The sequence below is a fragment of the Coenobita brevimanus genome, chromosome 72 (assembly GCF_032717465.1).
Source record: "Coenobita brevimanus isolate Jiangsu-jjx chromosome 72, ASM3271746v2, whole genome shotgun sequence".
In the NCBI taxonomy this organism is placed as follows: domain Eukaryota; kingdom Metazoa; phylum Arthropoda; class Malacostraca; order Decapoda; family Coenobitidae; genus Coenobita; species Coenobita brevimanus.
In genome coordinates, this window is record NC_137025.1 from 8,568,480 (window position 1) to 8,596,250 (window position 27,771).

The 27,771-nt window shown below is 43.5% G+C and overlaps 1 protein-coding gene across 1 annotated transcript in view; it reads left to right on the forward strand.

Moving 5' to 3' along the window:
* LOC145407012 (uncharacterized) overlaps positions 1-27,771 on the forward strand; it is a 122,819-nt gene that overhangs the window by 80,893 nt on the left and 14,155 nt on the right. The window contains exons 10-12 of the mRNA XM_080278026.1: positions 5,169-5,601; positions 16,385-16,513; positions 18,604-18,743. Coding sequence (XP_080134152.1) covers positions 5,169-5,601; positions 16,385-16,513; positions 18,604-18,743 — 702 coding nt within the window. The remainder of the gene's footprint in view (positions 1-5,168; positions 5,602-16,384; positions 16,514-18,603; positions 18,744-27,771) is intronic.

Sequence of the window (27,771 nt, forward strand, 5' to 3'; positions counted from 1 at the left end):
TAGACTTTCTTTTTGTTGACTTGGAGAAGGCTGTTGACAGAGTCCCTAAGGAGGTGGTGAAGTGGGCAATGAGAAAGCGCGGGATCGTGGAGTGGCTGGTTAGGGTTGTTATGGCTCTGTATGTGGGTGTTTGTACCCAGCTAAGTGTGAATGGAGATTTAAGTGATGAGTTTTCTGTGAATGTTGGTGTGCATCAGAGGTCAGTCTTGAGCACCTTGTTGTTTATCACGGTACCTGAAGTCCTTTCACGTTGCTTAAGAAATGGACTTCCGTGAGAGATGTTGTATGCTGATGATTTGATGTTGATTGCAGAAAATGAAAGGGAGGCGGAGAAAAGAATTAGGAAGTAGGGAGATGGTATGGGACACAAGGGCTGGAGAGTAAATGCAGATAAAACAAAGGTAATGGTATGTAGCACTGGTGGCAGTACTGTGAGAGATGAGGGAGAATGGCCATGTGCGATTTACAACATGGATATGGGAAGTACAGCAGTTCCATGTTGTGCAGTGTTTCTGTTAAGTGGGTGCACAAGAGATGTATTAGAGGTAGACTGCCAGATAATGCTGATTTCATGTGTGGAGTGTGTCAGGGAGAACATGCAGATTGTCAGGCATGAAAGGATTGATCTTGCTGGTGAGAGTTGTTATGACTCTGAAGTGGCGCAAGTGATATAAAAGTATTTATGATCTGATTGTGTTATAAAAGAATAAAAAATATATATATTGGACAAATGTGGACGTGTGCATGGAAAAGTTTGGAAGGAATGAGAGTGTGTTTTTGATCAGTGATATGAATGGTAAAGTAGGGAATGTGAAGGTTGATGGAATAGTTGGTGAGTAGGGTGTGCCTGCTGAGATACTGTAGATGAGAATGGCAGTGCGTTAGTGGACATTTGTGCCAATACCCTCTTCAGGCACAAAATGATCCACAAGTGTACATGGTTAGTGATGAGAAGGGTGGGTGGTGAACTGAATGAAAGGAAGGCAGTGATTGATTATGTGTGTGTGGATGAAAGATACAAAGATGTGTAATGGATGCAAGAGCTTATAGAGGTTGGGGGAGTGGACTTTCTGACCACTGCTTGGTGGTGGCCAGTGTCAAGATCCAAGCAAGATGGAGAAATAGAAGAATGGAGGGACGGGAAGAAGTAGTAGTTGCAAGGAGAGTGGCAAGGTTACAAGAGGATGAGAAAATGGCAGAATATGAGAGAGAAGTAGCGGAATGATTGGGTAAATGTGAATTGAAGCAGATGGGGGACGTGGAAGGTGTGTGCAGCATATTCACAGAAGAAATATGTGCAGCATGTGATGTGGTGTGTGGGGTGAAGAGAAGACAAAGGGGGGTGCAAGGAACAGCATCGTGGAATGACGAGGTGAGACAGGGTGTGGTACAAAAGAAGGAAGCATACAATGAATGGATGAGAAATAGGGGCGTGGAAGAAGTTGAGAGGCGGAAGAGTGAGTTATATGTAGAAAGGAAGAGAGAGGTTAAAAGATTAGTAAGAGAGAGTAAGAAGAGAGCGGATGAGGAATTTGGAAGAAATTTGAGTGTAAAGTGGAGGGACTGTAAGAAAATGTTCTGGAAAGAGGTGAAGAGCGTAAAACAGGGTGGCAGTGAAGTTAGCTGCGGAGTGAAAGATAAAAATGGTAGATTGATAGTGGAGAAGGGAGAAAAAGTGAGCAGATGGAGAGAATACTTTGAGGAATTGTTGAACATAGAGGATGGAAGGAATGTGAGTATAAGTGGGTGGGGAATGGGTGGGAGAAGGAGGGAGGTAAGAAGACAGGCAGAAATCAGCTGGGTAGAAGCTATGGAAGCAATGAAGAAAGTTAAATTGGGGAAAGCCCCAGGAATTGATGGACTGTGTGGTGAAATGCTGAAGCATGGGGGAGAGATAGTAGTAGAATGGATGTGGAAGATGTGTAGATTGGCCTGGGAGGAAGGTGGAGTCCCAGAAGTCAGGTATAATTATTTCCTTGTACAAAGGAAGAGGGGAAAAAGAAGTGTGTGGTAATCATAGGGGCATTTGTCTTCTTAGTGTAATAGGAAAAGTGTATGGTAGGATACTTATTGACAGAGTTAGGGAAAGAACAGAGTAATTAGCTGGAGAAGAACAGGGAGGGTTTAGGAAGGGGAGAGGTTGTGTAGATCAGATATTCATTCTTAGATCTTTAGTGGAAAAGTTTTTAGAGAATGGAAAGAAGTTGTTTGCGGCTTTCATGGATTTGGAGAAAGCATATGACAGGGTGGATAGACAAGGCTTGTGGAAAGTATTAAGAATATATGGAGTAGATGGGAAGTTTTTGAATGCTGTGAAGAGTATGTATGATGGTGCTAAGGCTGCAGTGCGTGTGGATGGTGAACTGAGTGAATTTTTCTCTTTGAAGGTTGGGTTGAAACAGGGATGTGTCATGTCTCCATGGTTGTTCAGTCTGTATATGGATGGGGTAATAAAAGAGGTACAAGGTAGGGCAGTGGATGTTGGAGTGGCCTTAGTGAGAGAGGGTAGTGTTTGGAAGCTCCCTGTACTGTTGTTTGCAGATGATACTGTGTTGTTGAGTAAGACGAAGGGGAGCTGTAAGGCTTGGTGGATGAGTTTGGGAGAGTGTGTAAGAAACAGAATCTAAAGGTGAATGTAAAGAAGAGTAAAGTGATGGTCTTTGAGAGAAGTGAAGTCAGTGAATGTACAGTGAGGTTGGATGGTGAGGAATTGGAAAATGTGCGTACATTTAAGTACTTGGGTAGTGTGATGAGTAAGGATGGAGGTTTGGAGGGTGAAGTGCTTGAAAGGGTATAACAAGGAAGAAAGGTTGCTGGTTCCTTGAAAGCAGTGATAAGAAACAGGGAAGTGAGCGTGGAAGTGAAAAAGATACTACATGACAGTATTGTGATACGAACTCTAACGTATGGAAGTGAAGCTTGGACGTTGTTGGAAGGACACAAGTCAAGAGTGAGAGCAGTGGAAATGAGTTATTTAAGAGGAGTCTGTGGAGTCACATGGAGAGACAGGCTGACACATGAGGATATAAAAGAGCATTGTGGTGTGGATGTGGATGTGATAGGAAGCATTAGGAGGAACACACTGAGGTGGTTTGGCCATGTGGAAAGGATGGAGGGTGAGAGACTGACGAGGAGAATGTATGTGAGTTAGGTGGAGGGGGGGAGAGGGAGGGGGGAAGCTGAGGATGAGATGGAGGGATGGGGTGGAGAGGTATATGAGAGAGGGGGGTGTGAGTTGAGAGCAGAGCAGGGAAATGGCAGGGGACAGGGTGACATGGAGGCGATTTGTTTGTGGCCACCCCATACGGGATTGAGGCATCTGGCAATAGATTGATAGATAGAAAAAGAAATTTGAAGCAAAGAAAGACACACTTCAGAGCAATAACTCAGGTGCTTATCCCACGATGAATAACATAAATAAAATCATGGAGAACTAGGGGGAATATAAAATAGAAGAAAAAATACTTAAGACATTAACAAATTCAATTTTATAAAGGGATAATGAATGGACTATAATGAACAACTAATTTAGAAAAATAATTGCCAGAAATGTCACAAAAAGAAAGATTATCAAAACAAATTAATTGTTTTATGCACGATAATACCCTTAAGTCCTTGAAATAAGTAAACAATAGACACAATGCTGGTAGGACACAAGGGGTCTCAAACTCATAAAAACACTAATAATAATAATAACAGTAATAATAACAATAATAATAATTCCTAACTATGATACATGAACTAAGATTTCTCTGAGTTACGGATATTCGGGTGTGGATGCGGTTCAACAGTTGAGCTTACATAACAGGAAGGAAAACAAATATTAAGGTACTCCCTCGACAGACCCTGCTCATGTAAATTTCAGTCCTCGACTGACTTTCACATGGTAACAGTGGCGTTTATATGACAACAGTGCGGGCGCAAAAGTAGCGATTGAGGACGCCCTTTCACGATTTAACTTAAGTGCGCAAAACATTCCCAATGTGCTAATAGTTATAACACAATGATCATGAATACGGAAACACTGGCACGAAAAGCCGTCTGAGCAGGATTCACAATGCTTTTATAATAATGATGCTTCAAAACACACGTCCACACCCCTAACATTATGGAAAAAATGGTAAGTCTTTATAAATGAGGGGGGAACGTGGGAAAAGACAACAGGTTTTCACGAGTCTTTCACACTTACACGTATACATATGACTTACATATAGTGTATATATATATATATATATATATATATATATATATATATATATATATATATATATATATATATATATATATATATATATATATATATATATATATATGTATATATATAATGATAACTGAACAACCACTTGTGATTACAAAGGCAACTAATTGATTATTTTATACATGAGAACATATTAAGTATACTAAAGATTAATACATAATATCAGGCACATGTCACAGAGTCTTGAGTGTGTGGCAGAGTTTTGTTATCCAGGAGACATGTTAAATGTTTGAGGTAGGGCTGGAGCTAGCTCTGTGGCTAGAATGAGGAGTTGTTGGAAGAAATTAAGGGAGCTGTTGCCTATCTTGACACTGAGAGGACTCTTTCCCCGTGTCAAAGGATCTTTGTATGTGGCTTGTGTTAGGAGTGTAATGTTGTATGGTAGTGAGACCTGGGCAGTAAAGGAAGAGGATATTCGCAGGCTCAAATGCACAGAAATGACGGTGATAAGGTGGCTGTGCAGTGTGTCCTTGAGTGCGAGGCCTGGTGGGGGGCTAGGTTTACGATGGAAGAGTTAAGAGATAGGATGTGACTGGAGTGTATTGATGTTGTGATGAGGAGGTGTAGATTGAGGTGGTTTGGGCATGCGGAGAGGATGGGGTATGACAATTGGGTGCAGAAAATGAGAAGTGTTAACGTTAGGGGTAGGGTTGCAAGAGGTAGACCGAAAATGACCTGGGAGGAGGTCCCTGAGCGTGACGTCAGGGATAAGGAACTGAATAGGGAGGCTGCTAGGGATCAAGCAGCTTGGAGAGCCACCATTAGGTGACCAAGTCCGATGCATGCAAGCTTGTTGGAGCCTTTAAAAACTAAAGTATGCCAAGATTAGGAAAAAAAAAAAAAAAAAAATGGTGCTAACTTGGGGTAACATCATATTGAAGATTCTCATAAAGCTTCTGTATTTACTTAGAACCAAATGACCATGGAGGAAGAGAGGAAGGAAAAGGAAAGGATAGAGATGGAGAAGAAAACAGAAGAATGGATGGAAGAAGAGAAGCGCAAGACAGGTGAGGTGGACACGGTACTCGAGGTGAATGAAGGGGAAGGGACAAAGAGTGAGGAAATGAAAGAAGATGATGCCAAAGGAGAGGAAGCACTGGTGACTGACAGTATCAGGAAGGGAGAGACTGAGGATGAGGTGAAAAAAAGGACTAATGAAAATGAAGATGGAGAGGGAGACACAAAAGGAGCAGAAGAGGAGCAGAAAGAATCAGAAGACGAGAAGGAAGAAAAGGAAACAGAGGCAGATTTGAAGGATGATGAAAAAAAGGCATTAGAAGAGAAAGAGAAGACCCCAGAAGAGAAGCAAAAGGAGAAGGAAGAGGAGGAGAGGAGGGCAGCAGGTGAGTTATGCTGATTGTTAACTATTTAACTGTTTGGATAATAGTATACTTATCAATGGTTGGTAAGCCTGTGTGGTGGAAATAAGAAATCTGAAGGCTTGATTGATGCATGAATGCATGTAAGGCTTCTTCCACTGAATATACTGATAACTTTTTCTTCTTATGCTCTTAGTCAATCAGTCATTTAAATGATGCCATGGTTCCTTTTCAGGAATCCGAAACTTGAGGTTGGTCATGATGCTGCAGATGTTTTATACTTACCTAGAAGTTAAACCAAGTGTCTATATATATATATATATATATATATATATATATACTGTATATACTGTATATATGTGGAGCCTCTGTGGTACAGTGGTAAAGTGTGCATTTTCGTACGCTGAAGGATGAGGGTTTTGCACCTTGCCAGGGTAATAAACTTTGGAAGCGTTCTTTCAGCCACGTACTGCTTTGGCAGGCAAAAGGGGTGCTGTGGTTGAACCAATGTCGCATAATATAAAGTGCAGCAAACTCACTCCGAACGCATGGGTTTCTTTCCAACTGTGGCGTGTTCGGTGCGAAACGGCTTAAGATTTAACTACTGCTGATTTTGCTCCCTAGACCCCCAAAATGTGGTGTTTTGCTGTTATATGCCATTGGTAATCAATATGAAGCACTTTAAGTGGTTAGATGGTATATTTAATGTTGTAACTTACAAATACAGTACAGTACTACGCAGCAAAACTTCAACACAAAAATCCATAAACACAAGGCAACATTCCGATGCTGATTGGTTTCGGGACCATTTACCGTCACAACAATAATAAGACCTCGCCATCATTAATGAAGACAGCTATGGGTGACGCTTAATATAATTAAAAGGCGACTACAGCGAGGAAGAAACAAGTTAATCATTGACTAAAGGTGCAGCTAATGAATAATATCCAAAGCCTACGCTATTGAACATAGACTTTGATGGATCCCCCTGAAATATAGTTATTAAAGTATTGATTAATTAATAATAAGTATATTTATAGAATGACGGGGAATCATCCAGGGTGCGGATTATCCTGACGTGGAATTGTCCATGTTTTGACGTGGAATTGTGTGACGGCAAATTGACGACGGTGAATTGTCTCGGAACTCGCCGATCATGGGTAATCATATAAATTGGGTTAACAGGTTACAAGGCTTTATTAAATGCTTTAACTTTATGTAAGTGCTTTAACATACAAGTACATACCAGAACAGTAAATATTTAACTTACAAATACAGTACTGTGGAAAAGCAATACAGCAAATCTTGACGAACAAATAAAAAGGCAGTATTTCGACGCCTATCAGGTAAACTGGTTATAAGACTTTATTTCTTGCTTTAACGTTATTTAATAGTACTTTAATTTGCACATAAACTTACCAGAACAGTAATGTAAATATTTAACTTACAAATACAGTACTGTGGAAAAGCAGGACAGGGAATCACATGATCACGTGATCAAAACAAACTGCACGCACTGCACTGATGTTTGAGGATTTTGCCTTTCTAAGGGCTCTCGTGTAAACTTACAGTTTTTGTAATGGTTCTTTAATCTTATGTTGTCTTATATGTATCCCAGCACTTACTGCGTATAATTGCAAACGCGTTTGGCAAGAATGTATTTGGGGCAAGCTTGCTGTATGCTCGCACCCAGTCGACTTGCACGGGCCAATTACACTCGGTTCACAGACTACACACACATCCAAAGCCACTCCAACACTACAATCACACGTACAAGCACTTCTCACCCTACATGCAACTGATTTCTACCAGACAGCCTAAGCCACTTGGTAGAGATACATAGGCTGTATCGTTCCCACTTCGGTCGAGACAGGCTGGTCCTGCAGTGGACACTCAAACGGCTGATGATGATGATATATAAATATATCTATCTATCTATCTATTGCCAGACGCCATAATCCCGTAAGGGGTGGCCAGTTGACTTTGAGTTACCTGTTTTACGGGGAGGGGCACTAACCCTCCACCAACCCACTTGTTGACATGTAGGGAGCACGTATGGGTTGGTTATATGGTAACCACCCGGCGTTGTAAATGGTTTCTTGGCTTACAGGAAACCATTTGGCTTGTCACTCAATGTAAAGCCACCTGTGAAGGAAAGAAAAGCAATAAGAAGTGACAGGAAAGATGGGAGAAATAGGAAGAGAGGATGACAGACACAGAAAAAGAATGATAAAGGCTAAGGAAGAAGTAGGTAGCACTACATCAAGTGAGTGGATGATGGTCGCCACCACCTACCAGATATATATATATATATATATATATATACAGTACCTTCGCGTCCAACACGCATTTGTCCAGCACGATATGCGTCCAGCACGGAGAGCAAAAAATTAGTACGATTTAATATGATTTAATTACTGTAACACAGCTGCATTAGCATAACACAGATAGAGCTCCGAGAAGTGGGCGAAATCCGCATAGTTCGCTTCTAGCACGATCACCCCTGGTCCAACACGGTCATACTGGACGTTTCCGTGATGCTGACAGTCAATCAAAACTTCCGATCAAGTAGCCTCCCCCTCCCGCTATCGTGACGTGAGCATGATGTCGCCCAATTAAAAACGCTTCTGCTCTCACGTGATGTTTTGTTTAAATTTCTCCCGCCACAGTGCCACTCAGTCGCATAATTCGCATTGGAGAGTCCTTTTTTTTTGCAGCATTTTCTGCCCATGCTACTGCATTTTATCCTGCTTACGATGCCTAGGAAGCCTTCTGAGAACCCCAAGAAGCGGCCCTCAGGCCACCAAGCTAGAAATCATCGAGAGGAAGAAGAAAGGGTAGAGGAGTGTGGACATCGCCAAGGCCTACGACGTGAATGAAGCCAGCGTGAGGACCATAATAAAAAACCAAGACAAGATTTTCCAGCAAAAGGAGGAAGAGAGAAGAGTGCTAGGACAGGCAGAAGCAGGACCTTCCATGGATGTGGACAAGAATAGTGATTCTGAGTGTGTTTTCAAAGGATTTATGAGGAAGGTTGAGGAGCAGCAGCAGCTATTACCTGCTAGTGATGCCAGCAGCCATCCTCCGGGGACCCAGTAGGACTAGCTACAGCCTCGGATACCACCTTCCATTCCCTGCAAGCCCACGAACACTATCCTAAAAGGTTGGTTATCATTCATAGTACAGTACCATTTATTATAATTACAGTAGTACCAATATATGTATAGGTATATGGTAGGTATTTAGGGTGACTTTTCCAAGGGTTGCTGACATAATTCATTTTTCCCCATAAGCTCTGTTGTTTGTCCAACACTTTTTTGGTCCAACACGGAACCCGTGCATGACAATACAGTATTACCGTGTTGGACGCCAGGGTACTGTATACAGTATATATACGGTCATCCCTTAATTCACGCGAGGTTTACACTCCCAGACCTTTTGCACATGTGGTAAATTTGCGTATACGTTCTGCCCCTGTGTGAAAGTAATTACGCATTTGTATTAAGTGTATTACATCTGAATAATACTGTTTATGCCCTACATACACCTTATAAACTAGCATAAAGTATGAAAAACAACAAAAATGTTAGAGATTTAACACTGAAAGCTGACAAGCACAGGCGTAGGTGGAGACACTGTTGCACAGTCTGGTGCACTAGCCCTCACTGCCTCCTGTATGGTACGTTCTGCCTTCTTTATTGTACGAACAGTTTACTCATTCACCCCAAACATACGGATCCGAGACAATTCACCATCAAGTCAATTCACCATCAAAACATGGACGATTCTCCATCAGGACAGTTCTCACCCTGGATGATTCCCCGTCATTCTATAAATATACTTATTATTGATTAATTAATACTTTAATAACCAATTTTAAGGGGGATTTTATAACTCATATAAGTAAAAAACCAGTGTGCTGTACTTGCTAAATAAACTGGTATGTAAATAGATGACGGGGAATCGTCCTGACGGCGAATTGTCGCCGACATTCCTTCCTTAAGTTTGTCCAACACTGTAACTTTCTCTGTCAGAGACAACACTTTACGAGTCCATTTTGGTGTGTTACCACATGCATCACTAGCAATATGCCTAGGCCCCAGGTTGGCAAACAAAGCAAACAATCACTGGAAGGCAGAAAAATAAGCCACAAATAACGATTCGTGAGTTATGCATGGTTCGACCGTTGGATTCAAACTGACTGTGTTGTGCGTGGTAGACCTCCCCCCCCCCCACACACACACATGTATGCACATGGGCAGCAGGTAGGCATTTTTAAATTTTATTTATTTCTCATATAGTAATATTATTTATTTGAATAATAGTTTTTTGTTTTAATTATTGTACGAAAAATTCGTGGATAAACAAAATCGCGTGAAAACAGTTTGCTTGAATTAAGGGATTACTGTATATATATATATATATATATATATATATATATATATGGGACAATCACCATCCACTCACTCGATGTAGTGTTGCTCTTGGGTGTTTGCCCTTTCCTCTCCTCCCTCCATTCCTTCCCTCCTCTTCTGTTTTTCTTTACTTCATTCTTTCCTCGTCCTTCTGCCTACAAGTGACTTTACACTCCCTCTTTTGTCTTTCATTCCTTCATTTTTTCCTGTTCCTTCTGCCTATGGGTGACTCTACACTGAGTGACAAGCCAAATGGTTTCCTGTACACCAGGAAACCATTTACCATGCTGAGTGGTAAACATATATCCAAATTATGGCGCCTGGCGGTTTAGTGGGTATTTATAGCACTCCAGTCTGATTGAGCCGGTGAAGGTTTATCCAACGGGTGGTCGGGGTAATTGCTCATGTAATGGCTGTCAGGGATAAGTGAGGCTGGTCACACTCAACTTACAGGTAAATGTCAAGACCAACTTGCCTAGCCCTGGGCTCCTACGCTCCTCATGGGGCAATGTAGGATTGGATGATGGATGTATAGTATATCTATCTATCTATCTATCTATCTGTCTGTGTATATATATATATATATATATATATAGTAATCTCTCTACTATCCGATGCAGTAGAGCCAAAAGCATGTCCAGAAACTGGGCCCCAGCCTCCTGGACTTGTACTCATGGACCCTAACCTACCCTGACTCAGAAAAACACCTATACAACTCCCAACTGGACATGCATAGCACCTATTTAAGACCCAGTTCACACCAATAAGGGACATAAAAGACTGAAATAAATGCAAAAGAACCTGGGAATGAGGCTTTAGAGGTGAGTTTATACTGTACAATACTGTATTAAACATTCTGGGTACTTACAAGTCCCTGGCTCCTGGACTGGTACTTATGGACCCTAACCTAGCCTGTCTCAGAAAAACACCTCCCTACTGCACATGCATAGCACCTAAGACCCTATTCACACCAAGAAGGAACATTAAAGAGTGAAATGAGGTTTTAGAGGTATGTGTAGAAAATACTGTACAATATGAAACATTCTGGGTACTTACAACAAGTCCCTGGCCATCTCGATGAATAACCCGCCTCCTCTCAGACTCTGACAGTAAAAAGGAGTACCTGAAGCACCTGTGGTACACTGTACATGAAGTCTTGCACTGAACTTAGTCATTTGCACTCAGAATTCCATTCTCTTAACACTGTGCACTCTAGTCTTACTTGCACCTTAATGAAATAAGTGTTGCACTCTGCACTTAAGTCTTTGCACTCATAAATCCAGTCTCAAGACTACACACTCTAGTCTAATTTGCGTTCCATTGAAAGTCAATACAATCAGTGTTGCAATCTGCACTTTAGTCTTTGCATTCAGAATTCTAATTTCTTAACACTACCACTGTCTTTTTCACTGCACAACACTGCTGAGATAGATGAGAATGGCAGTGCGTTAGTGGACATTTATGCTGGGGGGGGGGGGGTTGGTGATAGCCAAATACCCTCTCCAGGCATAAAATGATCCGCAGGTATACATGGCGAGTGATGAGAAGGGTGGGTGGTGAACTGAATGAAAGGAAGGCAGTGATTGATTATGTGAGTAGATGAATAGATGCAAAGATGTGTAATGGATGCAAGAGCTTATAGAGGTTGGGGGAGTGGATTTTCTGACCATTACTTGGTGGTGGCCAGAATCAAGATCCAAATAAGATGGATAAATAGAATAAGGGAAGGACAGGAAGAAGGAATATTTGCAAGAGAGTGGAAAGGTTACAAGAGGATGAGAAAAAGGCAGAATATAAGAGAGAAGTGGAGGAACGATTGGACAAATATGAATTGGAGCAGATGGGGGACGTGGAAGGTGTGTGCAGCATATTCACAGAAGAAATATGTGCAGCATGTGATGTGGTGTGTGGGGTGAAGAGAAGACGGAGGGGGGTGCAAGGAACAACGTGGTGGATTGAAGAGGTGTGACAAGCTGAGGCACAAAAGAAGAAAGCGTACAATGAATGGATGAGAAATAGGGGCGTGGAAGAAGCTGAGAGGCGGAAGAGAGAGTTATATGTAGAAAGAAAGAGAGAGGTGAAAAGATTAGTAAGAGAGAATAAGAAGAGAGTGGATGAGGAATTTGGAAGGAATTTGAGTGTAAAGTGGAGGGACTGTAAGAAAATGTTCTGGAAACAGGTGAAGAGAGTAAGACAGGGCAGAAGTGAAGTTAACAGGGGAGTGAAAGATAAAAATGGTAGATTACTAGTGGAGAAGGGAGAAAAAGTGAGCAGATGGAGAGAACACTTTAAGGAATTGTTGAACATAGAGGCTGGAAGTAATACGAGTATAAGTGGCTGGGGAATGGCTGGGAGAAGGAGGGAGGTGAGAAGACAAGAAGAAATCAGTAGGATAGAAGTTGTGGAAACAATGAAGAAAGTTAAATTGAGGAAAGCCCCAGGAATTGATGGAGTGTGTGGTGAAATGCTGAAGCATGGGGGAGAGATAGTAGTCGAATGGATGTGGAAGATGTGTAGATTGGCCTGGGAGGAAGGTAGAGTCCTGGAGGATTGGAAGTCAGGTATAATTATTCCCTTGTACAAAGGAAAAGGGGAAAAAGAAGTGTGTGGTAATCATAGGGGTATTTGTCTTCTTAGTATAGTAGGAAAAGTGTATGGTAGGATACTTATTGACAGAGTTAGAGAAAGAACAAAGGAATTAGTTGGAGAAGAATGGGGAGGGTTTAGGAAGGGAAGAGGTTGTGTAGATCAGATATTCATTCTTAGATCTTTAGTGGAAAAGTTTCTAGAGAAGGGAAAGAAGTTGTATGCAGCTTTCATGGATTTGGAGAAAGCATATGACAGGGTGGATAGACAAGGATTGTGGAAAGTGTTAAGAATATATGGAGTAGATGGGAAGTTGTTGAATGCTGTGAAGAGTATGTATGATGGTGCAAAGGCTGCAGTGCATGTGGATGGTGATCTGAGTGAATTTTTCTCATTGAAGGTTGGGTTGAAACAGGGATGTGTCATGTCTCCATGGTTGTTCAATCTGTATATGGATGGGGTAATAAAAGAGGTACAAGGTAGGGTAGTGGATGTTGGAGTGGCCCTGGTGAGAGAGGGTAGTGTTTGGAAACTCCCAGTACTGTTGTTTGCAGATGATACTGTGTTGTGGAGTGAAGATGAAGGGGAGATGCAGGGCTTGTTGGATGAGTTTGGGAGAATGTGTAAGAAACGGAATCTAAAGGTGAATGTAGGGAAGAGTAAAGTGATGGTCTTTGAGAGAAGTGAAGTCAGCGAATGTACAGCGAGGTTGAATGGTGAGGAATTCCAAAATGTGAGTACGTTTAAGTACGTGGGTAGCGTGATAAGTAAGGATGGAGGTTTGGAGGGTGAAGTGTTTGAAAGGGTACATCAGGGAAGAAAGGTTGCTGGTTGCTTGAAAGCAGTGATAAGAAACAGGGAAGTGAGCACGGAAGTAAAAAAGTTACTACATGACAGTATTGTGATATCAACTCTAACGTATGAAAGTGAAGCTTGGACATTGTTGGAAGGACACAAGTCAAGAGTGAGAGCAGTGGAAATGAGTTATTTAAGAGGAGCCTGTGGAGTCACATGGAGAGACAGGCTGACACATGAGGATATAAAGGAGCGTTGTGGTGTGGATGTGGATGTGATAGGAAGCGTTAGAAGGAATACACGGAGGTGGTTTGTCCATGTGGAGAGGATGGAGGGTGAAAGACTGATGAAGAGAGTGTATGTGAGTGAGGTGGAGGGGGGAAGAGGGAGGGGGAGGCCGAGGATGAGATGGAGAGATGGGGTGGAGAGGTATATGAGAGAGGGGGGTGTGAGTTAGGAGCAGGGCAGTGAAATGGCGGGGGACAGGGTGACGTGGAGGCGATTTGTTTGTGGCCACCCCTTACGGGATTGAGGCGTCTGGCAATAGATAGATAGATAGACAACACTGTAAATTCCTGTGTGGTCTAGTGGTGAGTTCTTGCTGTTTATTCACTGTCAGTCTGAGAGTAGCTGATGTAGGTGGCCTAGAGGTGCGTCGCTAGGACGTGATGATGGACTACCCACTGCAGACGACTCTGAAGAGAGGTGCAAACTCATGTCCAGTGGTGACTCCACCGTGGCTGATGTGCTGAGCTGTGGCTCAGAGGATGAGGGCCTGTCTTGGGGGGGCAATGGTGTGGAGCCAGGGATGGGCACAGCGGGGGTCACGGATCTGAAAAAGCTGTTAATGGTTGATTGACGCAAGGAACGACGATTTTGGCGATTAGTGATGCACCGCCTGAAAGCACACACTTCCTCCACAAGTCCCAAGGGCCCCATCTCCCAGTTGCAGGCCAGGTGTTCCAGGTAGTCAAGAACGAACTCTATGTGTTTCCGGAGTGCGCTCAGCTTAGGGATGGCTGGAGTAGTGTCACACTGAGAGGAGTCTGAATCATCGTTGCCATCCTTGTCGGAATCTTCAAGCTGGGTACTGACACCTGCAACTGAAGATGCGATCTCGATATCAGAGATGGTCTGATACCCAGGATCGCCCTCGTCGTCATCCAACCACTCACACACTTCGTCCACATCAACATCATCGCCGTGCACACGTAGACGTGCATGGAAGTCATCCACGTCAAAACCTGGGAAATCGTGCTCCACATCCATTCCGAGAAGCAGACGAGACCAACCATTTTCTAGAGTCTTGACAGGGACTTCCTTCCATGCACTGACCCAGTTGTAGAATGCTGACTTGATGTTGTAGCGGCGAAGGTTTTCCAAAGTTCGCTGGCCTTGCGTGTCCCGTCCCTCCCTGCGCTCATCCTTGTCCTCGAGAACAACCATCACCTCGTCCAGGAACTTCCTTCGGTACAGCCTCTTCATTGCCACGATCACTCCCTGGTCCATTGGTTGGATGAGAGCAGTCATATTAGGTGGCATAAACATGCATGTAATATGCCCATTCTCAAACACCAAGTCCTTGTCGCATGGTTGGGCAGGTGCATTGTCGAGGAGAAGGAGGGCCTTTACCTGGTCGCGCGGGATTCCCAGTGTCTTTGTCTGGTAATTGATGACCTCCTTGACGAAATGGCGGTGGAACCAGTCTTTGAAGATCTGGGCAGTGAACCATGCCTTCAAAGAATGGTACCAAACGACAGGAAGGACATCCATCACCCCACGAAGACACCGAGGCTGCTTTGCACGGCCAACAATAATGGGCTTAAGCCGGTGCATGCCGTTAGCATTGGCACAACACAAAGCAGATATCCGTTGCTTGGAGAGCTTGCTGCCAGGTACACGCTTCTCCATCTCCTCGGCTAGAGTGTTCGTTGGTAAAGAGCCATAGAATAAACCTTTTCGTCAGCGTTGTAGACTTGACCGAGAGTGAGGCCCTCCCTGTCGATCAAGCCCTTCACCTTGTGCCAAAACTCCTCTACTCCATCGTTGTTGGCGTCCAAAGCTTCACCATGGGCCTTACGGTTGATAAGGCCATGTCGTAACTTGAACGCGAAGAGCCAACCCTTGGATGCCTTGAAGTCTGGAGCGTCGTGAAGCCTTGCGAACTTCTCAGCAGCAGCCTTCAGCTCCGTGCTATGCACCAGTACACCAGCAGGACGTTGCTGTCGATACCAAATCAACCTGGAACGGTCGACTTCAGCATACTTGGGAGTAAACATCATCTTCCTCTTCACATTGTGTTTGTTCTTCGATGAGAAGTCAGCCATGTACTGCATGAGCTTGTCGCGGGATCTCTTGATATCAAACAAAGTAGATCGAGCCAGGTTGAATTCACGGAGGATGCGTTAGGTTGACCATCCCGCGTCCACCTTGTCCAATATCTCTCTCTTCTTCTCCAGAGTCAAAACCACTCTCTTCCTCTTCTCAGGCGGTGGGGCCATTATCACACACACTAACAAGAGGCAGGAGAGCAGCAGCAGAGCCTGCAGGAGGTAGGGCATCACCACAAAAGCGAGCATGTGGGCGGCCATGTTGACGAGTGTGCACTCACAAGAGACTGACGGTAAGTGGGGAGGATGCACAGGCGCTCTAGCGGACGGCGGTGGAACTACGCAGCAAAACACAGCTGGTCCGTGCCGCATGGGCCGAGTTCAAGTTACGGGGGGAAAAAGTCGGATTTTTTTCTAATTTTTTTGCTCTTTCTGGCCCATTTTGGGAATATTGAATCCCAGGACCAAAATGTCCGGTAAGTGGGGCGTCCGGAAAGTGGGCATCCGGATAGTACGCGTCCGGATAGTACGGGGATTACTGTATATATACATGATATATATACACTATATAGCGGACATAGGGGCATGAAGATGAATTAGTTTACAGTAATTTCAGATTAGATGATTTTTATGTAATTATTTCTGATTAATCACAGCTCAAAACTTTTGACTCATTCTCAGCTGCTGAGGCCTTTTTCCATGCGAAGGTGCTGGAGTTATGGCAGATTCATAAACTCGAGAAACTGGAGGATGAGGGGGATCCTGACATTCCTCCCTCACTTGAGCCCTATGACCCTGACAAGCCCATAGGTAGGTAGCAGGGTGATATATTATGATTTGCACTTTAGTTGTAGATTTATTTTTGTTACTAGGATTTTTATATATTCTTGCTGAACTGTGCCGGATATTTAACTTTTTTAATGTTCACTAAGCTCTCAGATGCCTTACAGTTTAGCGATCATAGCTGCTCTTTGGGATGAATGCAGTGTTCTGTGTGAAGTTCCAAATCCGTAAAAGGTTTTCTATTGTATATTCTTGAAGTTAGAGTTGATATTTTGTCAGTGCATCATAAATTGAGATACAACACATATTTTAAATATCTTGTAGGTACAAGTGTTTTAGCCCTTAGATTATGTTCATATCTTCATCTCTGTTGTGCCACTAACTTGACTTATGATACCTGAGGTAAGTTTGGTTTTGGTCACTCACTGAACTCTAATTTTGTAATGGATACTAGGTGATGTGGTTGGGCAGAGGTTTGACTGAGAGGTTGTAATGCAGTGCAGTTCCCAAAATCCAAAACGGTTTGGATTCCGAAGCTTTTGGAAATTTGAATATAGTAAACTCTATGTTATCTGTCATCGCAGTATCTGGCCCAACGCAGTATCTGACGCAGCCCTTGGCTCTGTTAACCCCTAAATACTGAAGCACTTAAATGTACATGTTGACCACTTTAGCCCTCTCAGCCGAATCACATCAATATAGCGCGCCATGTAAAAAACTGCCTGCACATTGCTCCGTCCCGATTGTGACATATATCCCTTCAAGCCAAAGAGAACTAACCCCTCTGGCCTCGGGTTGGGTGATCCAGCCACTCTGGGGGCAGGGGGGTTCACCCCCCCTCTCGGCCCACCCATTGCCTGAATGTTTTGTCATCTGTCACGTAATAACCCTCTCCGAAGACTTTCCCACCCCTCTGTACGCCCCAATAGGATGTTGTTAGTCGAAGCTTACCCCTCCCCCAACCACGAGGCCCATTCCATCCCCCTCCAGCCCCCTCCCACCTTCCCCCCCTACCCTGTATACCCCTACCTACCCTACCCCCTCCCTCCCTTTCAGCCCCATACTACCCTCCAACCCCCAATAAACCATCGTGTGATAGCGAGCACGCAGCTTGGCTTGCTCTCCTCCTCACGCCTCCCCTCCCCCACTCCCCCCACCCCCAACACATGTACACGTGCTTTATATGTATTGCCTCGATGTTTTTTTTTTTTTTCCTTTGCCTTTTCATACCTAAACATCATTAATGCTTCTCTGTATACTATTCTATACATGCAAACACGTGAAATCACAGGCATCTGAGCCCCAGCCCCCTCCCCCCACCACCACCAAGCCCCATCCCCCCACCGCTACCAAGCCCCATCCCCCCACCACCACCCGTCCACCTCGATACATCTAATACTTCCCATACGTGAATTATCTCCCAACACCTGCAAACACACCTGCATGGTTGATATGCTAAATCACATAGATTTTGTTTGTTTCAACTAACCAAATTGGTTGTTACCGTAAATGATCTCCCAAGGTTCAATGTACTCGTGGGCCTTCTCCCCGATTGAATTTTATATCCCCACACGTACATACACATCTGTTTTCATAGTAGTTGGTCAAGAACAAACTAAAGTGCTCTGCTTTGATGAGAAAAGATTATTTTATCCAACCTCCATATTGTACTTGTAACAGTTTTATTTAGCTGTAACTTTTTCATGCAACCTTCAGACACTTTTGTTTAGCTGAAAGGGATTTTTTCTTTTTTTTTTTTTTTTGTGGGGGGGGAAGTGCAATGATCTCCCGTGTATTTTATTCTTGTTGGTGAGAGGAAATTTGATTTAACTCAGGGAAATTTCGTGTAGGTAAGGCTTAAGAGAAAATATGATACTATTTTGCATAAGTGCACCTGTTTCTGATCTAGTGGTTAGAATGCCTATGTTGGAGTGACAGACATGCATAGGTTTGATCCCCAAGAGGTGACTGGGGGTTATTTGATCATGCTACATAAGGGAGTAGGCTGGTCATCAACACTTACATGGGCTATGGTAGCCTTGCCTTGGCCCCCTGCACCTCAGAGGGAGTAAAATGGAATTAGGTCTTAGTGTTTTTCTTACCGATTGGTTTTGCAGGTCTAGAATACTTGTACCGAGAGAGAGAGTACCGGTGTGATGTGTGCCAGCTGGACCTTCGCAGTGTTCAACAGGCCACTCATCATTTCCGTTCCACTGATCACTACCATGCCATCACTCGACATCTGTCTGTCCAAATGGTGAGAGAGAGAGAGAAAGTGGAGGGTATTAAAAATGTATGTTGTATTTGGTAACAGAAGAGTGATTCAACAGACACCTTATGTTTCCTTTAAGCTCCAGCTGGCATCGATAGAGGTCTGAGTTTCGTATCTTTGAATACTTTGGTTCTTTTCAGGTTGATTTAGTATTAGACTGTGGCAGACAAATTCAGAGTTTGTAAATGTATGTGAGAGGGTTTGTCGGGCATTTAGTGTATGTAAGAGTAAATCTTTTCCTAACAAATAATCCAGGTCAATACAGGATAGAAGTGCTGTCACCACTTGGATCATCTGACAACAATCTCATCAAAGCCTCATTAGTCGACACCCCCGAACCTCCAAGTTCTGAACGGGCAAACTGGGATGGATTTAGAAATGATCTTGATGACATTCCATGGCAGTCTTTCTTCTCTAGTGATCTCAGTTCTACTCAGTCCCACATTAATGACTTACTAGCCGGTATGGATTTATTCATACCAAGTCAACAGTTCACTAAAAGATTGAACTCTCCAAAATGGTTTGATAGCAATTGTGCCCGAGCAGTGTCCCAAAGTCATTAACATATAACTTTTAAAACAGAAAACATCTGAATCACTCTGTTAATTTAAAATTGCTAGAAACCATGCAAAAGCTGTAACAAATCTCGCTAAATCAAACTTTCTTCACAACTAAGCATCAAAACTACTTAACAGTCCTATTGGCAATAGAATACAGTAATCCCTCCACTATCCGATGTAATAGAGCCAAAGGCATGTCCGGAAAGTGGTCCCATCTGGACAGTGGGCCCCTGCCTCCTGGGCCCTAACCCCAGCCTAACTTTGAAAGCCACCTAATTAGCTCCCTACCGGACATGCATAGCACCTATTTAAACCTATTTAAGACCCTATTCACACCAATAATGGACATAAAGCATGAAGAATGAGTAATTAGAAGTGACTGTACCTCAGCCAGGGTACTTACAGCACATTTGTGGCCGCCTTTTGTAAGGTTTTGGCAGTGGTGAAAATGCTCTTGAAGCATGTACAGTAATCCAGTGTTGTGCTGCACTTACAGTAATTCTTTGTACTGTGAGTTATAACTGTTCAACACTGCACATTGTTAATTGCATCAGGGCAGTTTCAACCACCAGGTTTGCACTCCACAGTTAATCCTTTGCACTCTAAATTCTAATTTCTTAACACTGCACAACACTGTAAATTCCCGTGTGGTCTAGTGGCGAGGTATTGCGGTTTATTCACTGTTTATTCACAAAAAAATGAGCACATGTGGCTTCCATTACGATAAGCTACCACTCGCGATCGAAGTTAGGCAATAACTGTTTGGGTGTTGGTGAGGGGGAAACAGAGTTGCCAGATCGCAATGGCCACATTACCAAACTCCTCATTACCAAATTCGTAAAGCTAACATTTATTCTTCACTAATTATAAATACAAGTGGAAATACATGTAATCACTCTTATAATTAACAGCATGTTGATTGTTTTCACGCTGTGTACGTTAGCAGATTAATCAGAGAGAGCAAACAATTCACCATCTCCATCTTGTGTATCCTCATACATGTGAAAAATCCATTTGGGAATGCATTACTCTGATTCATTACCAAACGAATATTTCATGACCAAATTGGCCCACATTTGGTAATGAAAAATACCAAATGGCAACCCTGACAGGAGAGGAGGGGAGGAAAGAAGGGGTGAGGGTCCGTGGTGTAACAGCTGTTCGACGCAGCGTGGCAAATTCAAATTACGGGTGGGAAAAATTTTGGATTTTGGGGGGATTTTTTTCTTTTTTTTGGCCATTTTTGGGTTCTGAAGGTCCAGGCCCACAATATCTGGTAAGTGGGGATGTCTGGAAAGTGGGCGTCTGGAAAGTACAGGGATTACTGTATTCTGGTCAGCTCTTAGTTCTTTCAATAATAACTTTAACAAGTCATCACCCACTCCCCCACTAAAATCTTTGGACGGCAACATTACAAATGACCCACGTGGTAAAGTGAATATCCATGCCAGTACGTTTACCAGAAATTCTGCTGTAGAGGAAGTCAGCCAGAACGTCCCAGCAATAGAACTTTCTCCCATAATTGTTCCTCTGAAAATACAGATTAGATACGTAAAATCTATCCAAGACAACTTACCAGCTGACAAAACTCCAGGCCCAGATGGAATTCCTCCATTTGTTTTGAAAAAGTGCTTTCCAGAACTTGCCTCTGTTCTAGCTAAGTAATTTAGACTATGCATACGTACTTCTTCATTCCCTGATTCATGGAAAGAAGCCAATATCCACCCAGTGCCAAAGAAAGGAAGTTCCTTTAACCCCTCTCTTATTACAGACCAGTAGCAGTCACATCTTCTCTTGGTAAGGTATTTGAAATTGTAATTAATAAGCATGTAATTAAACACCATGAATCCAACAACTTAATTAGTGATGGACAATACAGTATGGTTTTCGCCACGAAAGATCCACCATTGATATACTTAATATCCTGACTCATACCATCCATCAATCAATTGACCAACATGGAGGAACTCTTGCAATAACCCTTGATATTTCTAAAGATTTAGAGCGTGGCACTGTTCTTGCTATCCAGACACGCTTGCAGTGGACTAGCGTTTTTTGTTCCTCTGCTTTCCTTATATCTCAGCAACAGAAAAATGAGAGTAAAAGTAGTTGATGTATATTCCAATTTCCACTCAGTTAACACTGGTGTGCCACAAGGTTCAGTTCTGGGGCCAACCCTATTCCTAGTTCATATTAATGATCTCTTATCTGTCATCCACAGTCCCAACCATTCATATGCAGATAACTCAACACTTCACAGTTCAATCACACTCAAACACCCATTTACAAAGTTTAATATCTCTAACGCTCAACTCAGTGCAGCCATCTCCATAAATCAGGACCTAAGATTAGTGAATGGGGACAAAATAACCTTGTCTCATTTAATGCTAGTAAAACCTTCCATCCACCTATCCATCATCCAGTCCTACGTCGCCCTGTGAGGAGCGTAGGAGCCAGGAGCAAGGTAAGTTGGTCCTGATATTGAAGATGAGAGTGACCAGCCTCACTCATCCCTGAAAGGCATTACATGAGCAGTAAACCCCAGCCACCCCATGGATATATATCTACACAGGCTCAGTCCAATTGGAGTGTCTTAATTACCCACTAAACCATCAGGCACCATAATTTGGTTATATGGTTACCACCCAGTGAAGCAAATGGTTTCCTGGTGTACAGGAAACCATTTGGCATGTCACTCAGTGTAGTCACTCATAGGCAGAAGGAAGAGGAAAGAATAAAGGAAAGAAGGACAGAAGAAGGAGTGTGAATTTACCCATTGGCAGGAGGAAGAGGAAAAAATGAAGGAAAGAAAGACAGAAGAGGATGGAAGAAAGAGAGGAAAGGGCAGACACCCAAAGCCAAATATATACAATATACTATTAGACAGATATCACCAGATTCGTATATTACCTTCAGTGTTACTAATATTCCCATCTCCAAAAGTATTGAAATTCTCAGTTGTTTCACTTAACAGTGCCCTCAGCTGGACCTCTCATGTCAGATCACTTGCTAAAACTGCCTCAGAGAAACTTGAATTATTGTTCGCAGTCCGTAGCTTCTTCACTGACGAGCAGTTAGCTATAATTTATAAGTCATGTGCACTGTCAGCCGGAATGTTGCTCACGCTTGTGGAATAGATATGGAGAGGTTGCACTAAAACAACTTGACAAAATTCAGAACAAAGCTGTTGGAATTATTAATAACCCTGCTATTACAAATAAACTACCTCCCCAACAGGTGAGAAGGAATGTTGCCTCTCTTGCATTATCTTAGATACTTTTATGGCAAATGCTTAAGACGAAGTTGCGTCCATTGTGCCACCTCTCCTAGACTTCCCTCGTGCTATATGGGGATCTGGTAGTGCCCATGACTGGAATATCACACAGCCATATTGCAGAAGTTCTGCCTGTCAGAATTCTTTCATTCCCAGAACTGCATCTCTCTGGAACACACTTCCCCGGAGTTGTTTTCCCCCAAACTTCGACCTACAGCTGTTGAAGTCTGTCTGTCTTATAGATTTTTTATGAATGGAGGACACTAGTAATCTGACGTATGGATTATTTAAAATTTGTTTTTCCTTCCTCTTTGGTTAAAAAAAAAATGGATGCGGCACTCACCATTCAGATACTTGATGTAGTGCTGCTTTTAGGTGACTGCCCTCTCCTCTCTTCCTTCTTTCTTTCCTTCCTCTTGTGTGTTTCTTTCATTCTTTCCTCCTCCTCCTGTCCATGGGCTACTCTACACTGAGTGACAAGTCGGATTGTTTCCTGTTCACCAGGAAACCATTTACTATGCTGAGTGGTAACCATTTAACCAAATTATGGTGCCTGCTGGTTTAGTAGACAACTAAGATGCTCCAGTTGGATTGAGCCTGGGCTGATTTATATCCAAGGGGTGGTTGGGGTTTATTGCTCACATAATTCCACTCAGGGATGAGTGAGGCTGGTAACTATTAAATGTTTGGCCCAACTTGCTTAGCCCCGGGCTCCTACATTCCTTATGGGGCAACACAGGATTGGATGATGAATGAATGAATGAGAGTAAAATTGCCTTGAGAGAAGGTTAGTGTATGATGTACTGGTAAAGGAAAAAAGACTTGAACTGGTAGAAAATAAAAAGTACTTTGGTGCAGTGATTGAGCAAAAAGGATATGCAAGTAGTAGTAGAGTGGATGAAGGAAGTGAAGTGGATGGTGCTGTGAGATCCTTGATATGAAATAGACAGCTGAGTACAGGTGACTCCCAGTTGTGCATATCAAACATGTGTAGATTATTCCCATATGTGGTGGCCTGAACCCTGATCAGAATCTCTTGTTACACAGTGTAGTAGTAGTAGTAGTAGTTGTTCCCTAGGCAGTCTGGCCGAACAGCCCCGAGTCCCTTAGGAAGGCCATGGCCGAGACTGGACTTTCCCACAGAGCTCTCAAAGAGTGTATGTTGTGTTGTTGGCATAGGTGATTGTGTGGAATGCAGTCTTCCATAATGTGCTTAATAGTATGGGCTGCTGTGTTGCATCCTGGACAGGCATCAGCGACGGAGTCATCCAGCCTCTTCTGGTAGCTTAAGAGGGCTGGATGGTGCCCACATCTCAGCCTGGCCAGGTGGACCCTGTCCTCACGAGGAAGATAGGATTCAGAAGGGTGGATGTCAGGAGGCTGTGCATGCAGCTGTGTGTTGTCTTTAAGTGACTGAATGGAGCGGCAAGTGATCTGAGTGTGGATATGCTTCTGGAAGCTGGTCTGAGGTGGGCGAGGGGGGAGAGATGACAGTATTTGTGTATGGTATCGTGTGCTGGGTGTTGTTTTGATGTTCCTTGGTGTGGGTGGATGTGCTGCCATGTACTGTTGTGGATTTTGTGGGTTTGTGGAGGCTGCTGCAAGAAACTGGGTGCCTCTCATGTCTAGGTGATCCTTGACTTTGAGGACTTTGGTTTCTTGATGTAGGTGGTCTGTGGGTGTAGTAGCTGTGCAGACTGTGATTATTTTTAGGACCTTGTTCTGTATGGTCTGTAGAGTGTTGTAGTGTGTTTTGGTCAGGTTAGAAGCCCAGGTAGGGCTTGCATAATTCATCACTGAACGTATGTATTGTTTGTATACTGTGGTGGTGGTTTCTTTGTTGTGTCCGAATGTTGTATGGGCAAGTGACCTCAAAGCATTGAGTCTTGGTGTTATTTTATTTTTAATGTTTGTGATGTGTTGTTTAAATGACATTGATGTATTGTATGTTACACCAAGGATTTTGTGTGTGTGTGTGTGTGTGTGTGGTAGGGGAGTGTTGTTTGTGGTGAGGTGTGGGATGTGACTGTGTTCTGCTGTCCAGTTTGTGAGAAGAGTCACTGTAGATTTGGCTGGGGCTATTTTGAGCCTGTTTGTGGTGAACCATTCGTGTAGTGTGCTGAGGTAAGGTTGAATGATGTGTGCAGCTGTGTTTGCGTTTTGGTGTGTACATGTAAGTGTTATATCATCTGCATAGGAAGCTATGTGTATCTGTGGTGTGTGGGGTGTGGGTATGTCGTGCATGTATAGATTAAAGAGTGTAGGAGACAAAACAGATCTTTGGGGGACGCCATTTGTGAAGTTTCTGATGTTAGAAGACTGACCAGCAAATGTTACGTGTGCACATCTGCCTGCTAAATAGTTTGCCAGCCATCTTTTTGTGTTATTGTGCATGTTTGTGTTGAGTATTTTGTTTGTGAGGTTGTGGCAGGGGATGGCATCAAAAGCTTTGCTAATGTCTAGTGTGATTAGGAGTGTTCTGTGTGGTGGCCTAGCTGAATTTATGCCATCGAAAACTCTATGTGTAAGGTCTGTAAGCAGGGTGTTTGTGGAGTGTAGTGGCCTAAAGCCATGTTGTGACTGGGCTAGGGGAATGTGAGGTGTGACTAGTTGTAGTATCAGTCGTTCAGTGACTTTAGAGGGGGTACAGAGGAGTGTGATGGGGCGATGTGAGGAGGGTAATGTGGGGTCTTTGTTGGGTTTAGGGATAGTGATGATATTGCCATGCTTCCAGATATTGGGTATTAAGTTGTGTGAGTAGCTGTAGTTTGATATGTTGGTGAGTGCTAGTATGCCTTGTAGTCCTAGGTGTTTAAGGTGAATGTTGCTTATGTTGTCTGGTCCACAGGCAGATGAGTGCTTGAGGTTGTTAATGATGTGCTTCGTCTGGTTGTAAGTGAAAGGTGCGTAGTCTGGGTCTGTGGGAAACTGTCTCTTACGTCTGATGATACGTCGGTCTTCCTGATGGGGGGTTAGATGCCTGACTAGTGAAAAGTGATTGATGAGAGTGTTTGCTTGTTGTTTGTTTGAGGGTATGGTGTCTGTTGTTGTGATGGCAGCATGTGATTGTGTGGTGTTGCTGTTGGAAAGTGTGATGCTGTTTAGTGTTTTGTAGAGTTTGTTGATGTTTGTTTTGTGGTCAAGTGTTTGGAGGTAATTTTTCCAGTTTAGTGTTTGCTTTTCTGATATTTTACTGTTTATCTGAGTGTTGAGTTCTTGTATTTGTTGTATGGTGTCTTGTGTATGGGGTGTTGGGGAGTGTCGCAATGTGTCCCGTTGTCTGATGAGACCTTGAATTTCTGGTGTGAAGTTGGGGTTGTCTCTCTTTCTGTTGCCTCTAGGGATGTGTCTTTTGTCTGCGTTTTGTATGATTGTATTGAAAGTGTGCACAGCGGTGTTGATGTTTGTGATGGGTGTACTGTTTAGTGTTTCGAAATGTTGTTCTGTTTCAGTTACAATGGCCTCCCAGTTGGCTCTCTTATAATTAGTGTATGTGTGTTTGTGGCCAGCTGGGGTGATTCTGGTTTTGGTAGTGATGATGATTGGGAGGTGATCAGAACCTAGGGTTTTGACCACTTTCCATGATGTAGTGGGAGCGAGGTTTGGGGAGCAGAAGGTGATGTCTGGAGATGATGGGAGGAAGAGGGCTTGGTGTGAGGTATGGGTATGTTGGTCTGGACTGTTTAGTATGAAAAGATGATCTGTCTGGGATTGTAGTACCAGCCCTCTGTCTGTGTCAGGGTTGTTGACATGCCAGGCCAACAACTTGGCATTGAAATCACCACCCAGGATGATGTTGGGTATGTTAGTGATGTGGTGTATCTGTGGAGAGTAATTGTGTGGTACTGTGGGGGACGATTGGGGGGGAATGTATGTGTTAGCGATTGTTATGTGTGATTTGTTACCAGTGAGTATTTTAATTGATTGTATTTCTGTTGTGGTGTCATGTTGGGGGAGAAGTGACTTTGTGTGTGCACTGGTATCTGCAAAGTTGATGGATTTGTGTACCAGGGTGATGAGTCCACCGCCACCGCCGTCGGCCAGGTCTTGTTGAATGGTGGTGAAGTTATGAAATGTCAGTGTTTTCTGTGGTCTGTGTAGTTTTGTTTCTTGTAAGATGGCAATGTGTATGTTCTGTTGTTTGATGAATTGTGTGAGTTCATGTATTTTGGTGTTTATGCCATCTACGTTTAACTGAAGGATGTTTATGTTGTGTGTGCGATGTGTGTCAGCTGCTGCAGCACGGGGGGGAGGTGGTGTGGGTGGAGGGGAAGGGGTAGGAGGAGGTTGTGATGGAGGTAAGGGTTGAGGTGGATTAGGATGGGTTGGAATGGGAGGAGTTGGGGGACTGGATGGTGTGGGAAGGGTCAGTGGGTTTGGCTGTGGAGGTGTGAAGGAAGTAGTAGGATTGGAAGGGGGGTTGATGGGTGGGGGGAAGGAACATAAGGAGCAGGTCCAGGTGTTTGTGTAATGTTTCCTGGATGCAAGTGTTGTGCAGGTGTAATGGGTCCAGTTCTTGCAGGAGTTGCATTGAACTGAACCCTTTGTCTGTCGGCTCGATGTGATAGGTTTTGAGCATGTTGGACATATGTATTTGTTGGTGGGTCCTGGATTGCTCTCAATGTCACCGGCTAGAAGGAGTCGTCGAGAAATGACAGCCGGGGAGTCATTTCTCGATGTAGAAAAAACGGTGTTGTTGTGTGTGTTGTGTTGGGAGATGTGGTACTTGCCCAGGCGACCGAAGCCACTCTCAGGTACTCGAGCCCTGTAAGGGGCCAGGGGGGTTTGCGGTGGTTTGGCCACCATGCTGTCTTCCTCTTCTCTTCGACAGCCTCTGGGGGTAGACCCACGGCGAAGACGCCACCGCTCCAGGTCCTGTTACACAGTGTTGATCCAACTTGTGTAAGCTTATCGTGGCTGAAAATTTAAGACATTTTCAATGTCTGAGCAGTTTTTGCATAGATTCTCTGACTTGTGACAAACTATTATAGTGCCTTTATTATAGTAAAATGGGAGTCAACAAGAGTAAAAATACTAAAGTAGCATTAAAAATGCCTGTGTGAGACAGATAATGTATGAGAGAGAGAGAGAGAGCAAACCAAAACCTATTCGTGCCAGCACATCTCCATACCAGCCCAATTGGCTTGGATAAACAACAACCTTGGCAACTGTGTTGTGA